This window comes from Pseudopodoces humilis, chromosome 6, assembly GCF_049639895.1.
Source record: "Pseudopodoces humilis isolate 2021_Gansu_Grassland_sample_001 chromosome 6, ASM4963989v1, whole genome shotgun sequence".
Classification (NCBI taxonomy): Eukaryota; Metazoa; Chordata; class Aves; order Passeriformes; family Paridae; genus Pseudopodoces; species Pseudopodoces humilis.
The window spans coordinates 18,070,193-18,084,098 of NC_142205.1; the positions used below are offsets into that span (position 1 = coordinate 18,070,193).

The 13,906-nt window shown below is 37.5% G+C and overlaps 1 protein-coding gene across 4 annotated transcripts in view; it reads right to left on the reverse strand.

Moving 5' to 3' along the window:
• Nucleotides 1-13,906, reverse strand: part of CCDC149 (coiled-coil domain containing 149) — a 52,233-nt gene that overhangs the window by 19,122 nt on the left and 19,205 nt on the right. For all 4 annotated transcript variants that reach the window (XM_088056531.1, XM_014262696.2, XM_088056530.1 and 1 more), the window contains exons 4-9: nucleotides 12,994-13,101; nucleotides 6,828-6,944; nucleotides 5,284-5,456; nucleotides 3,708-3,780; nucleotides 2,272-2,356; nucleotides 883-1,027 (exon numbers count right to left, since the gene is read on the reverse strand). In XM_088056531.1, the coding sequence (XP_087912657.1) occupies nucleotides 883-1,027; nucleotides 2,272-2,356; nucleotides 3,708-3,780; nucleotides 5,284-5,456; nucleotides 6,828-6,944; nucleotides 12,994-13,101 (701 nt within the window). The remainder of the gene's footprint in view (nucleotides 1-882; nucleotides 1,028-2,271; nucleotides 2,357-3,707; nucleotides 3,781-5,283; nucleotides 5,457-6,827; nucleotides 6,945-12,993; nucleotides 13,102-13,906) is intronic.

A 13,906-nucleotide genomic window follows, 5' to 3' on the forward strand; every position in this document is an offset into this window, starting at 1 on the left:
TGTGCTTTTGAGAAGCCTGAATAACCTCTGATTACCAGTAGTGACTCAGCGTTAAAAAAAACCCAGAAAACAAAACAAAACAACAAAAAACCCACCAACAAAAAAAAAGGAGAGAGTGAAATTAAGTGCAAAATCAAGGAACCACTTCCTAGCTCTGATTTTTATACACTATATAAGGACAATAATATCAGAATGTCACAAAATGTGTCAAAAACTTTTATATTCTGCCATGATAGGAACTGTACAAGCCACAAAGAATTCTACTGATGAGCAGAACAGCTAAGAGTAAATAAATTCTCCTTTAAAGTTCAGTTCAGATTTTTTAAAAAAAACATATAATAGCAATCCAACTGTGTTTATCTCCTTCAATTTTTAGCAAAGTAACGATAGGATAACAGGTATCATCTGTAGGAAACGGCCACTGAGCATGTGTCAAATGTTACATTAACACTTTCAGACTTTTCTAGGAGCAACACTTACTAACCCCACCAATGCTTATTAAAAAGTTCCTACACTTACAACCAATTACCACATACCTTCTCTCCAGTTTAAGGGTGTCCTTCCTCCCAGAAGCTTTCCTTTAGCTGTCCCTACAGACTTCCTGCGAGAAGTCTGCTTTGTGTAATCACAGTCACAATAACCTATGCAGCAAACCAATCCTTGCCTAGCAGTGGCAGACAGGTCTCTGTCAACTCCAGAATTTAAGATGAAAATGTAATTTTTCTCAAATCACAAATCTGGTCTTAAAAAGTAAAGAATCAACCATTTAACTGTGATGATGAATTTTCTGTGAAAATGAATCTTCCTTCCCATTTCCCTTAGTATTTCCCCAAACTAACTTTCCCATAGCTTGATATTTTACTTAGAAGTCATGGCACCTACTTGTTGGTTTGTCTTTGGTGTTGTAGGACCATGTTTTTTTCATGGATGGTTTCCAGTAATGCAGTGGCCAGTGATTTGAGATCTGAAATGGATTGTGGTGTGGCTGGTAGGCTACATCCATGATCCTCCGACAACAACTCTTGGACTATAACATTAAAAACGCAAATGAGTTTTGGCTTCTCATGCAGAGATGAAACACAGACATTTACTTAGCATTAAGGAACTATTCCAATTACTTAAATGAATATATGTATTTTTCCTTCAAATAAAATAAAAAAGCCAAAAGATCAGAACTGTCATTTCTAGTTGGCATAAATATGGTGGCTTTCCAAGTTGATTGTTATTCACAGCAAGAGCCAGAACAAGTATAGGCAGACACATCTTACATTAACTCAGTTCTGCTTTTTGGAAAATTCTTAAGTGTTCAGAAGGATACAAAACAATTCTTTTACAGCCCTACAAATTGGTAAAAACTGGTCATTAAAACCTCCAAGAAATATATTAATTTTTAGAACCATTCTATCCTTCACATTATTTAAGACTGGTGTGAAAATACAGTCAGCAATGAACTCTTCCTTTGCAACACAGTCTGTACCTTCAAACCAAATCAAGAAATTCACTAATATCATTAAAATCTCTAACTAGAATCTGGCTCTGCTTCTTTATGTAAATATACATATATATATATATATATATATATATATATATATATATATGTACATGTATGCCAGTACATGCAGAAGAGGAGAAAAGAGAAGTCAAAACTAGAGAAATGAGTTTCAGCTTACCATGACACTTACTACTGATCTCATATGTATATACCTACATTTAAACAGTAGGGTGGCAAGGTATACTGTTTGCTTCAAAGAATTTTCTCATTGCCTTTCTTTCCTAATCTTGATATTTTCTTTGAAACAGGGAGATTATTCCATTTTGCTACCCATGAAGAAACATGGGATACAAAGATTTCTTGTAAAACATCTGAATGTAAAAGCTTCCAAGAGCAGTAGCAGAAAATCTTATTGCCCCTCCTCCACCACCCAGTCTATTTTTCAATGGAATGTGAATTGTGACTGCCATTGTTAGCAGAGCAAAGAGATGAATAAAGAAGTGATTTGTCAGGGTATAGAGAGTAAAGAAATATTTTATAAAACTAATGGGGGAGAGAATGAATGGCAAAAGAATTAACAAAAGAAGAAGCAGTAACCTGTAGGCAAATTTTATATTGTCAAGTCAACTGAGAAGAGGACAGAATTAGCACATAGTAATAAACAGGGAACAAGAAGAGAGCTTTTGGTTTGGTTAGTAAGGAAAGGGTTATTGAAATTAAGAGGTTAGATGAAAGGAATTCAATGAGATATGCAACACCACGCTGCATTTATGCAATACCTTGCTTTGCAGAAAGGACTCCAGTCAGAGCACTGCTACTGGATCTACTATGAGTCTTTGAATTTTTTCGTCTCTCTAGTGCATTCTAGGAAAACAACAAATAACTTATTTAGAAAAACAGTAGTCAACAAATCCTGTCATTAGGAGGAAAGACTTTGGAACTTTGAATTTTGGTCTCAGAGCAACTCTGCAAGGCCTGGACCTTATACCCATAGTAAACTATGGGGGTGTAACTCAAAGACTATTACTGTCCAGCCTAAACATTAGGCTGCAATTTGTAATGTTACATCTTTGTAACGTTACAAAGACTCATTTGTCCCATCATAATCACTTTACTGCAGTCTCTCCCACCCACTCCCCCAATGCATATTTAAGACTTGCCTATTTTTTAATAATCTGCTGACTGCCAGAGAAGATACTGCAGTTTCCTGTAGACAGCATCAACTGGAAACAAAAGCAGACTTTTCCCAGCATTTCTTTGGATAGGTCACATATGAAAAGTTCCAACTCCTCTATCAGGGTTTCTATAAGCCCTTTTAGTACCAAATACCGACTTAAAGAATTAGAAGCAGAATGGTCTTGCTACAGAAGCCCAGCTCTTTCAATTACAGTTCTGTGAAACCCACCAGACCATCAAGATGCTCAGTTCTCACTAATTAACTCACATTCAAAGAGACCCAAGCTGCAAGCAGGAACAGACAATGAAATGAAGTTGGTACTTTGAGGGGCTTTGCTCATGCACAAAAAACAATCAAGGCTGTGACTACTTTATAGTGACCTAAATGAAGAAGTCCTATTGGCAATTCTAAGATTAACCTTCTCATGGTCTGACAAGCAGCCCTCCCACTCCCCAAAATCAAGCAGCCCTCCCCTCCCAATCCCCAAAAATTCCTTGCAGAAGGAAATAAGAGTGCATAGCTTCCGGGAAGGGCAAAAATCAGTCCTGAAGGTTTTATGTAAAACAGTATATATCTTAACTCAGGAAAAGAAGAACAATGAAAGCTTAGTGACCATTAAGCTACATGAAGAAATAGCACAGCCACCAGAGAACAGGGAAACAAGGTCTTTTTGTGACGGCAACACAGCTGCAGTCATTCACCACTGCATGATCTGCTATTTTTCACCTACCAGCTGGCTGGAAGGCTGATCACCTGCCCCCCAGTAGAGTGATGGTTCCCCCACAGAACTTAAAAAAAGTATTTCATTAATTTCTCAAAATACTCTTAACAGGTATCCCTTTGTACTGCCCTCAGCTGAGAAGCCTACAAGGAAGAATGAGCATGTAATTTGTATACATACTAATATTGTTAGAATGTCAATGGTGGATTTTTCTTGCAAGACCAAATTTGTTCTTCATACACATTTAACATGCAAATGAACAGTAACTTCGATGAACAAAGAAGCACAGTTTTGATGATATACTGAGAGGATCTCACCTTATATTTAGTAATACTAGACTTCAGAAGGTTGACTTCCTCTTGAAGTTGTTTTAATCTCTCTTGAAGATACCTGAAAAAGAAATGTAATCCTTTACTTACCTTCAAATACTGCCTCAAGCAGTCTTCTTTACTATTTGGCATGTTCTCTCTTTGAATTATTGAGAGTTCTTTTCCCTCTGCAGTTCTGTGAGGGATGAAATAACAAAATCTTACTGTTCTTGACCCCATAAAACTTTAAGTAGGGAAACAAATTGCATCAGAACAGGAGGCTGCCCTCCTGTTAGATTTGTCAAGCATGCTGCACAGCTACTTTGTATTGGTCGTCAGGTTCCTGGGAAAGAAAGCTGAAAGAATATGTTTATGTCTAGAGGAAATAGTCAGGAAGCATTTATGTGTGCCCTCTGTACTTGAAGGTCTGTGAGATGGACACATGAAGATTTGTATATATGTCAACACAAGACTCAGCTATGCAGAACTTTTGCATTGCAATATCCATCACTTACTTGGCACTTCTCATTAGCAATCACAAAGTAGAAAATTTAACAGTATAGCTGAAAAATGGTACACAGTTGAATGAAACAGCAAAGTTCTCTCTAATAGAGTTTATGCACTTGGATGAGACAGTTATTTCCAAACAGGAAAATATAGTTTTTATGTATAAAATAGGTATATTATTTATAAGCCATCTTTTTTCATGTAGTACAACTGCAGCTGTATTAGGGTTTGTGACAATTTAATTATTTCACAGAAAAAACTCACATCACTGTCAGGGGAGCAGGAGGCTTAAATTGATACAAAACTCTGTGTGTAGGCTACACAAAACAAAACAAAAAAAAACAACCCTGAAGTTGCTGGGAAGAAGCAATGCCTTTGGTAGTACACCTTCTTGCCTAAAGCAAAGTTATTGTAAATGGAAACTGTCTTACAAGTTCTATTTCACTTTAAGGTAATTGTTAACATTAAGTGAGATACCTGCTATGGCTCTGTCAGAGGTTCCTCTCTGTCATCCTTAGTAGAGACCATAAAACACATTCTTTTCCCAAGAAACCAGCAAGATACCTACATGGGTGATTTCACCAGCAACTTTTTTTGGCAAATCACTCCATGCTGACAACCTCTCCCTGTGGAGAAAATTATGTCTGTAACTGTTAACTAGGGTACTCAAAGTCTCTCTTACCAATTCAACATTAGTCCGTTACAGCTCACTGGGAATTTCTGAATACACAAATTTTTAATATTCCTGGTTTTGGTGCCATACAGTGACAGGAATAAAAAGGTCTTCTCTTCCTTTTCCTTGTTTAGCTTTTTATGGGAACATCACTGGCATCTCTGTAGCCAAATACAACATTGGTAATTTCCTGTAGCCTAGATTCCTCAATATTATTTAATGCTTACATTAAATAATAATAATGTAATTAAACATTACAGTATAAACAAAACAGGCAAAGCAAATTACCAAAATCTCTTAGCTTTCATTCTTGGATATATTTTCTTTAAAGTTTTGTTGTGACTGACTTCCTGATACTCCTATTACAACAACACAGTTTTTCTAGGGAAATAGTAATGCACTCACCTGTTCTCCATACATAGGGCATCTATGTCAATGATACGGTTTTCATGCCCTCCTAAGACATGATTCAACTCTTGGTTTAGTCTGTCAGACTTATCTTGGTAAACAGAACGTTCCTCTTTCACATCTTGTAACTCATCCAGTGCAGCCTGAAGATCATATCTCAGAGTCTCAATCTGAGAAGGAAGGAGAGCTGTATCAGTATAAGTTTAAACAATAGCTAATATAGGACCCGGCCTGAAAATAGCAACACGCACATGTTTGAACAATACTGATTTTGGACAGTCAAAAGTCTTTTCAAAGCTCAAAGCTCAAACAGGTATTTTTACTCAATTTCAGTAATATTTCATTAATTTGGAATTAAGTAAATTTACAGGTTAGATTTATTTGAAAAAATTTCTAGAAAACAATTAAAATGTAACAGCAAATGAACCTCAATCCCTACTGTAATTGTACTCTACAAACATATTAAGGTGGTTTTATCATATAATTTCTAGGACTCTAGAATTAAGTCAACTAAATAAAAACTTGTCAAAAAGCCTGTAAGTGGAAAGTTACACTAATCATAGGACTTGATCAATGAGGTTTCACAGAATAAGAACTGAGAAAGTACAAAATAAACCAACACAGAGGCAACAGGATGAGCTTTGTTATTGAGCAAAAGAGTGAAGAAGTCCAGTGTGAAATATATTCAAGGACAAAGAGCTTCAAACTTCCAAGGAGATGAAACTCCTTGGATGTGAGAAAAGTCTGCAGCGACAAAAGTCTCCAATACCCTAGAAAACATGGATATGCCAGAAAGGGAAACAGACTACCATTTAAAAGAGGCTGGGTGATGAACAGAAAGAATACAAGCTTGGTAACAGAGTTAGCAGGGAGTATCACACTGGAAGAAGACCAACAGCCTTTCTGGTAAAGTGCAGTAGTGCTGCAATTGAGGGAAGACTGAAAAACTAGAAATTCCTGGATCACAGAACGGCTTATTCAGGCTGGAACTGACACTGGTAAGAATAAGTGTGGGAAAAACTGAGAACGCAGACCTGCAAAACTGTCCAGAAATTTATGTATCAGTGTTAGGGAAAAAGTCTGATGCTGCATTGTAAAGAGCAGTCATACAGGCTTGAGGAAGGGGAAACAGGTCTGATGTGAGAATTTTTCAAAAGAGGAGAAGAAAGAGCTTGGAGGCAGGAGGAAGAGGACACTAACAACACTTTTACAGAAAATTTGATTCAGAGGGTATCGTTAGAAGGTGCATCAGCCACTGTACACTGTGTTGAATACTTGTAAAAGCCTTTGCTAAAGGGTACCTTTCATTGACATTCATTGTCAATATTCAATCGTCACAAGTTGTTGCTGGACATTAAAAAGAAAAGGAGAGTCAGTAATCTAGAGAAAAAATTCCTGAGATTAGGATTCACTCTAACCACTACTTCCAACATCAAACAGCTACCAGCCCTTGAAACAGAACAGAAATTATTTACTTGCTATTTATTTACTACTACAATAGCTCTGTAAAACATGATACTATATGCCCATTTAATTCTTACCTGTTCTCGAGCCTTCTCCAACTGTTGAACAAGGTCCTCCCGCTCATGTGCTGCAAAGTGGCGAGCCCCAACTTCATCATCTCCCAGTCTTTGCTTTGCTATGGTCATTCGAAGGAGCTGCCATGACAAAAACAGAGTTCATAAGCAAGAAAACATAGGCTGTAGCAGCAGAGTATATCTGTATTAGAAAGAGTAAAGCTGTCATAGATTTTGCCTCTTCCAGGCCAAAAGGCTAGTATTATTTAAATCACAGGGAGGCTTCTGAGATGATGGTCAAATCCAGTTTTTAGTGAAAAAATCCATTTGAACAGTCAAAGCATCCACAGGAATTGAATCAGACCCTGAATCAACAGTCGTCAGAGTATACAAATTATGAAAGACCAAGAAAACACAGATATGTGGTCAATGCTTTTTAGGAGTGACAGGAACTAATTCCACTCAGACTAAAACTAGAGAATTATCAGAAAGCCTTTTCGTAAATACGTAAATATTAAAATTCTCTGTAGCAGAGAAGTCTTCCTAGTTAATAAAAAGGAACAAAGTGGCTACTCCAGTTTCATTTTACTGACATTACTTAAACCCCCCCTGTGCTACATCAGTACAGAATTTGTATTAATAGCTGCTAATACATGTGCTTAGGCATTATTTTTTTCGTCTACTCACAAAAGCTAATTCATGTCAAAAGCAAAAAAATGGGCCAACAACAAAAAGACTTGGCCAAAATGCTCAAGCAGCTGATGAAGTCCCGAGCTTGTGACTGCTGAAAAGTCTGACTTGAATTAAGACACATTTACATTCAATATCCAAATCAAAAAGCAACGACCTTTCAAGGACCACGGAGTATTAAATACCAATCTATAAGGCATTCAGCATATACAGTTGTTTATACTCAGCACAACTAGGCCTCATCTTTAGGAGCTCTGCAGAGACCAGGGAAACCCACCACAATAACCAGCCTGACTTTTCCTGTATCTTTGACTGCACTGAGGAATTAATGCACATCATTATATTGCAGAGTTAGGAAAAAAAATCAATCTTCTGAAGTAGAAGATTGTATATGAAAATCTATCTTTGGTATTTATGGGATGCCAGTCACCATAGCTACAATGTGCCAATTAAAATCCTGCTGATGCAAGACAGACTACCAAAATCATCCTTCCCGATTATTTCAGCTCCAGTTCAGTGCAAGTCACTGAAGCTAGTACAATGGGTGCTGATAAGAAGTTCACTTGTTCAGGGGAAGCTGTGGCTGCAAAAGTAACTGGTTTTGGCAAACTGCATTTCACTATCCCCACAGGTAAAGTGTAAAACCAATGCACAGTTAGTAAGGCTGAGTGGATACTAAGAGATAGAACTCCTTTTAATTTCTTTATCAAAACAAGTAAGTCAAAAAGGCAAGTAGCTTCATAGCTACTGTATTTTTTTTTAAAATGCTAAAGTGCTGATGAACAAAAGGCGTGGTGGTGTCATGTCATTTAATTCAGATAGATTAACTGAATTTCCAGAATCTCTCTCTAGTAACAAAGACCACACAAAACAAATGTGGTAACATTTTGAGGTTTCAATCTTGTTCAAATAAAGCTGGAAATGGGAAGAGGAATCACCCTTTATTAATGCCTCCAATGTCTGCAGCAGAGCAAAACTTCTGTGTAACGCTTGGCATCAGGCTAGGAACTGGACCAAAGCTGTCACTCATGCACTATGACCAACTCTCCTCCAGCCCAGGAGGGGGTGAGGCATACGATACAACTGCAAGCAATTATAACTTGCAAGGTCAAGCAGTCTGTCAATAAAAGGAGAACTTTTTATTTACTACCAATTTTAAGGCAAAAAAAACCCCAAAATCATGGAGTCTTATGAAAAGAATGTTTCAGAAATCCAAATTCATCCAGTAAAAGCAGCATTATTAACATACACAAAATACAGTAAAATATCAATTCATAAAACAACAGAGTGCTTCTTCCAGACAGTTGGCCAATCAGAGAGTTGACAGGGCAGAACAGGCCAAGTCGTTTAATTCTGCATTGCAAATGTCTCATGAGGCAGCACCACCTGCTATAAAATTCTTCCCTGAAAATGCTGTGACCCAAAGAGACACTGTTAAACTAGAGGTTTAAGGGTTTATTTTATATATTAATGCTTTGTTATAAACTTTATACATTTGCCCTCTAGCTGCTGTATTTTTGTTTCTGTCATTCAGAGATCACTGAGGAAAAGACCATTCAACTTCATTTAGGTTAACACTACCCCTCAGGATTCAGTGAACAGAATTCACAGCTGAATGGATTTAAATTAATGGCACTTTACCAGAGCAAATTCTTGTTTGTCAAGAACCCATAAATTGTTAACCAAAACAATCCACTGCTGCAAGTACGGTCTTTTTATTTTAATATCACAGCTTTTTCTTACACCACTTTCAGCTAATTATTTACAAAGTAGCAACACTGTATCAGCCCCACAATGCCTAAAAGCAGCATCACTGGGATAGCTGCTGTACAGTCTAGGAGTCCATAGACAATGTCTGCACCAAAGCTGGACACTCCTGATTGTCAATAAAACATGCAGAAGGAAAAGGAAAACAAGCACAACCAAATCTTCACGGAAGGCAGAAACCATCATGTTTAGCCACAGTCACATCAATTGTCTTCACCATGTTATCTTACAAAATCATAAAATGTGGACCAGAACTTGCAAATATGCTACCTGAAGTCCCAGTTCTGCCAAAACACACACACCCCATTTAACACTTCTCCTTGTTGCTGCATGAATGATTGTCTGCCTGGCAATACAGAAAGGACACTAACACCGCAGCCATTGCTCCCCATGCACCTTCCTCTCGCTCAGCACTGCAAGATCTTGGCAGCTTACAAAAGCAATTCTTTGCGTGGGTAGGGGTTCAGGTAAAGGCAACTGAGTCATCTTGTCTTGCAGAAGTCTCCAGTTTCTCTTAAGCTTTCTGTTTTTACCTTTTCACATGAGAGAATTAGATTTTTTAGCTATCTTCTTCTATGTTTTAGTAATTGTTTCCAAGCATTGCTACCAAAACATTATGAAGGGAAATATTTACAAATAACTACCATAAAGATAGAAGAGCTTTCATGTGTCAGAACTTGTGAGATTGTAATCAATCATAAAAATAAATAGCCTTAGATATCTGTCACTGGAATGCTGCAGTCTAACTATTTGCAGTATTTTTCAAACTGCAGCAACAAATGCTTCCAGAGACTGTCTGAAGAAGTTTTGTTATTTGTGCCAACAAAAATCAACTTGAAATGAGAGGAAAAAATTATTCCAGTTTAACCAAATGCACGTAATTTGTTATTGCCTGATGACATGTTTAACAAGTAAAGTACCTCCGGTTCAAGGTTTTCTTGCTAATCCAAGTGACTGTATCCTACTTGTGGCAAACATTAAAGTGGTGAAAAACAAGTCAAGCCATCAAAACATTTCTTTATCAATAGAGCTAATGTGTGATATTTAAAGAGGGTTTTTTTTTTCTTTTTTAGTCCTGCAAAGCTCTTGCCACTCAGTGACAAAGCCTGCATGAGTCACCCCTGCTCAGACACAGGCAGAATTGTTCATCCATAAGCAGCTTCACTTGCTGCAAAAGCAGCTGTTTGTTCATCTCTTGCCAGAAGTAAGGCTGACGTAGACCAGCTGGGCAGGATGCCCTCCCTCACTTTGGAAAAAACAGTGAGAAGAATGCAGGGGAAAAATGTAAGAACAAGCAAATTATTATATTTTTTTTGGGTTTTGTATATACCATACATTATCTGGACTCCAGTGCCTGAGGTAGCCCAGCTGCCAGTACAGAAGAACTGATGAGTAGAAGAGAATGGCTTTGTGAACAAGCTTAGAATTTTATCACTGAAGCTTGTAGGGAGAGAAATCTGACACAGGAGGAGAGTGTTAAATCCCTCAGAGAGATGGCAATGCTTTTTTAGGCACTTTGAAAACCAGCAACCTGACTCTAAAATAAGCTCTATTTCTCATTTACTAGGAAAGTGAAGAATGTGTTCCAAAAATGAAAATCCTAGTCTAAATTAATCTGAGCCTGATGCAGCTCTTTCCTCCCACTCTTTATTTAGTGATGCACTATTTTGCACCTTTCAGAGAAAGGCACACCGGGCAGAATAACTCCTTTTGTACTTTTTCATTAATCTTGAAGATCATGAATTTAAATTCATGCTGTGAATACAGATGTTCTAAAGATAACTAGCTAATACCATGTTATTGGTGAACTTAAACAATGCCAGTTCAGGCACAAGGAAGTAGGTTACCAAGATCATATACTGTCATAAGGAACTACAATATTGTTGTTGATATTTAAATGTGTTGTAGTTTTCCTACCTTTGCTTTCTGTTTGTACTTACAGACTTGTCCTGGTTTAGGGCAAATTTGGGAGAAAACCTCCAATGGGGCCTCCCCCCAGGAAGCAAACCCACGTGGCCCTTTTCTCCCACCCCCCAACCGGTTCAGGAAGAGATTTCTCTGAGAGAAGTGGAAAAAACCTGTTTATTTCACAGGCACAGCACTACCCAGCACAAAAATGAACGATATCAAATTACAAAACCTCTCGCCCTTCAGAAAAGATGACAAACTTCAGAGGGTCTCTTTCCTGTGGGTGTTCGCTCTGTTATCAGTCCCTCTGGCGCTGGAAAATGCCGCTGCCCAGGCTGGGCTCCCGGTAGTGCAAGCTCCCGGTGCTCCCCCGAGTCCCCAGTCCAGAGCAGGTTCGATTTGTTTCAGTAAAAGGGAAAGAAAACAGTCCAGGAAGAGCTCTCTGCTCTGGCTAGTTGGAAAGCCAAGGCGATCTGTGTCTTGTTGTCTGTCTGTGCTGTAGTCAAAACTCCCGATGCGGGGGGAGCAAGTACAGTCTCTGATAACAGACTCGGTGCTTCTTTTCCACTCACTTTTACTCTTAGATGGAATTTTAAGAATACAAAACCTGTGTCTGGGTTAGGTGGACGAATGGGGATACAATTTAACATCATAATCAACCCAGGACAAAACTCTTGCTATCTGTTCAGGACTGGCTTGGGAAGGCTGTGAGGTATAATATTGGTACAGGAGAACTGAAAGGCACTGACTTCTACACTGTAATACCATTCAAACAGTAACAAGCAAATGAAAATAAGCAGTGGGAAACCTGGTCTTTGAAGAGTTGAGCAAGTTATGCTGAATGCTATGCATACTACAAGTTCAGGTTTCACTTGACCCTTTCCCAGCTCTATGAACACCTTCAAGGGAGGTCTTTGTGACAGTGAAAAAAACCTGCATTATCCCAATATACTTATGTTTAAAAGAAAATAAATAAAATAAACTTACATGGAAAGAAATAAACCTCATCTAAATAATTAAAAGACATTTCATTCTTATTCAAATTTAAAATCCCATAATTTTAAAACTGTAGTTGAGGGAGGGAAGCTATCATTATTTGTTTCAATTTTTTACTTTGTTAACCACCTCAACTCTCCAATTCAACCTCTCACTAGTTTGATCTCTGAATATACTTTTGCATAAAGCTCCAGCTGTGAATGTTACACACATTTGGCTTGAGTTTAAATATTTCAGTTAATGGAGACAACAGGAGTTTGATTAATACCAAATGGCAGATTTTGAGCAATGTTCCATATAACTTGCTAAATTTAGCAATGAAATAAATTGGTTATGTAACGGTAATGGGATGAGGGCTTAACAGAAAGCTCAGTATACATGTTTCTGATCAACTACTCCATATTTTTTAAGGGAAAAATTATGCTCCTCCAGCATCTACTAAAATTTTACATTTCAGTACAAAAACCTGAAAATTATCACATGAAGAACACATGCTTATCTGTACTTATTTGTAAGAGGAAATATGAATAATAAAATATGTTTTTTTTTAAAAAAAGAAAGGAACATAGAAAGTGTGTGAGCATTAAAGCAAGGTTAAATACAAAATACATAGTTAAGGACAACAGAGTGAAAGCAGCATACAAAAATATATAACAAGATGCACTTACTAGTATCCTTTACGGCTTCTGCAGTTTAACTGTTTTAAGCACTTTTCTAATTAAAGTATTCTAGAAGTTCTGTAACCCATTATTTTGTTTTCCTAAGAAGTAAATGCAAAACTCTAGCCCAGTTTACACATTCCATTCCATTTACTGGCAGTTTGCAATACCTTATTGTCCCCTTGTACTTCTCCCAGTCTCTGCTGAAGCTCTCCAATCTCTTCTCCAAGATGTTTATTTCGATCTTGAGCCTCACTCAGTAGTTGAGCAAGATTTGCCTAGAAAAGGAGTAAATATCAATCAGAAGTCAGTGTCTATGGAGAGAAGTCTAAGTGGTCCTTGAAAAGAAACCCTTGAATTACTCCTTATCTGCCAATAATCTTTACTTTTATTGTTGGTGGTACCCAGACTTCATGCATCATTAGAGAGATAACAAGAAAAGTCACCTGGGTTCCTTTATCTTTCATAGTAGGAAATACATACAGCATGAGTGCATACAGACTCCCAGAATAGCACATAAAGCCCAAACAAGACAAATTGAAAACATCTACACTAGTTCCAGTACTGTGGCTGGTGGGAAGAATTAAATTCAGAATGCTTTGACAATGTTTATGCAAAGCTGCCAAAATAATAGTTTTAAACTTGAATCTAATTAGACAAAAGGCAGAGGTGAGAAAGAATTATGACACAATGGAAGTCCTCAAAAGCATTTAGAGCAGATTTCCAGAAAGTAAAGAGATTATCAGCCAAAGTCCCTGCCCCTGTATGGAGCTAGAACATGGATATCTACTAGTGTAAAACTTCAAACATGACCTGATTTTTGTTGTTAGGTATCATCTAGATTCTGGAAAAATAGAGGTGAAAGGTGGAGTTTAAAACCCACTCCTTTTCCCACCCAATAATCCAAGTTAGTCATGCACATTAGCCTACTAAGTTAGCAGGGCCAGCAGTCTGGTCTGTGATCTTACAATTAAATTCCATCAGCTTGATCACTAACCAAAAAATAAATCAAATCTCTTCCTATATATGCTATCTGAAAATGAGCAAATGCTAGAGGTAAATTTATTCCATTTTTACCCTAAA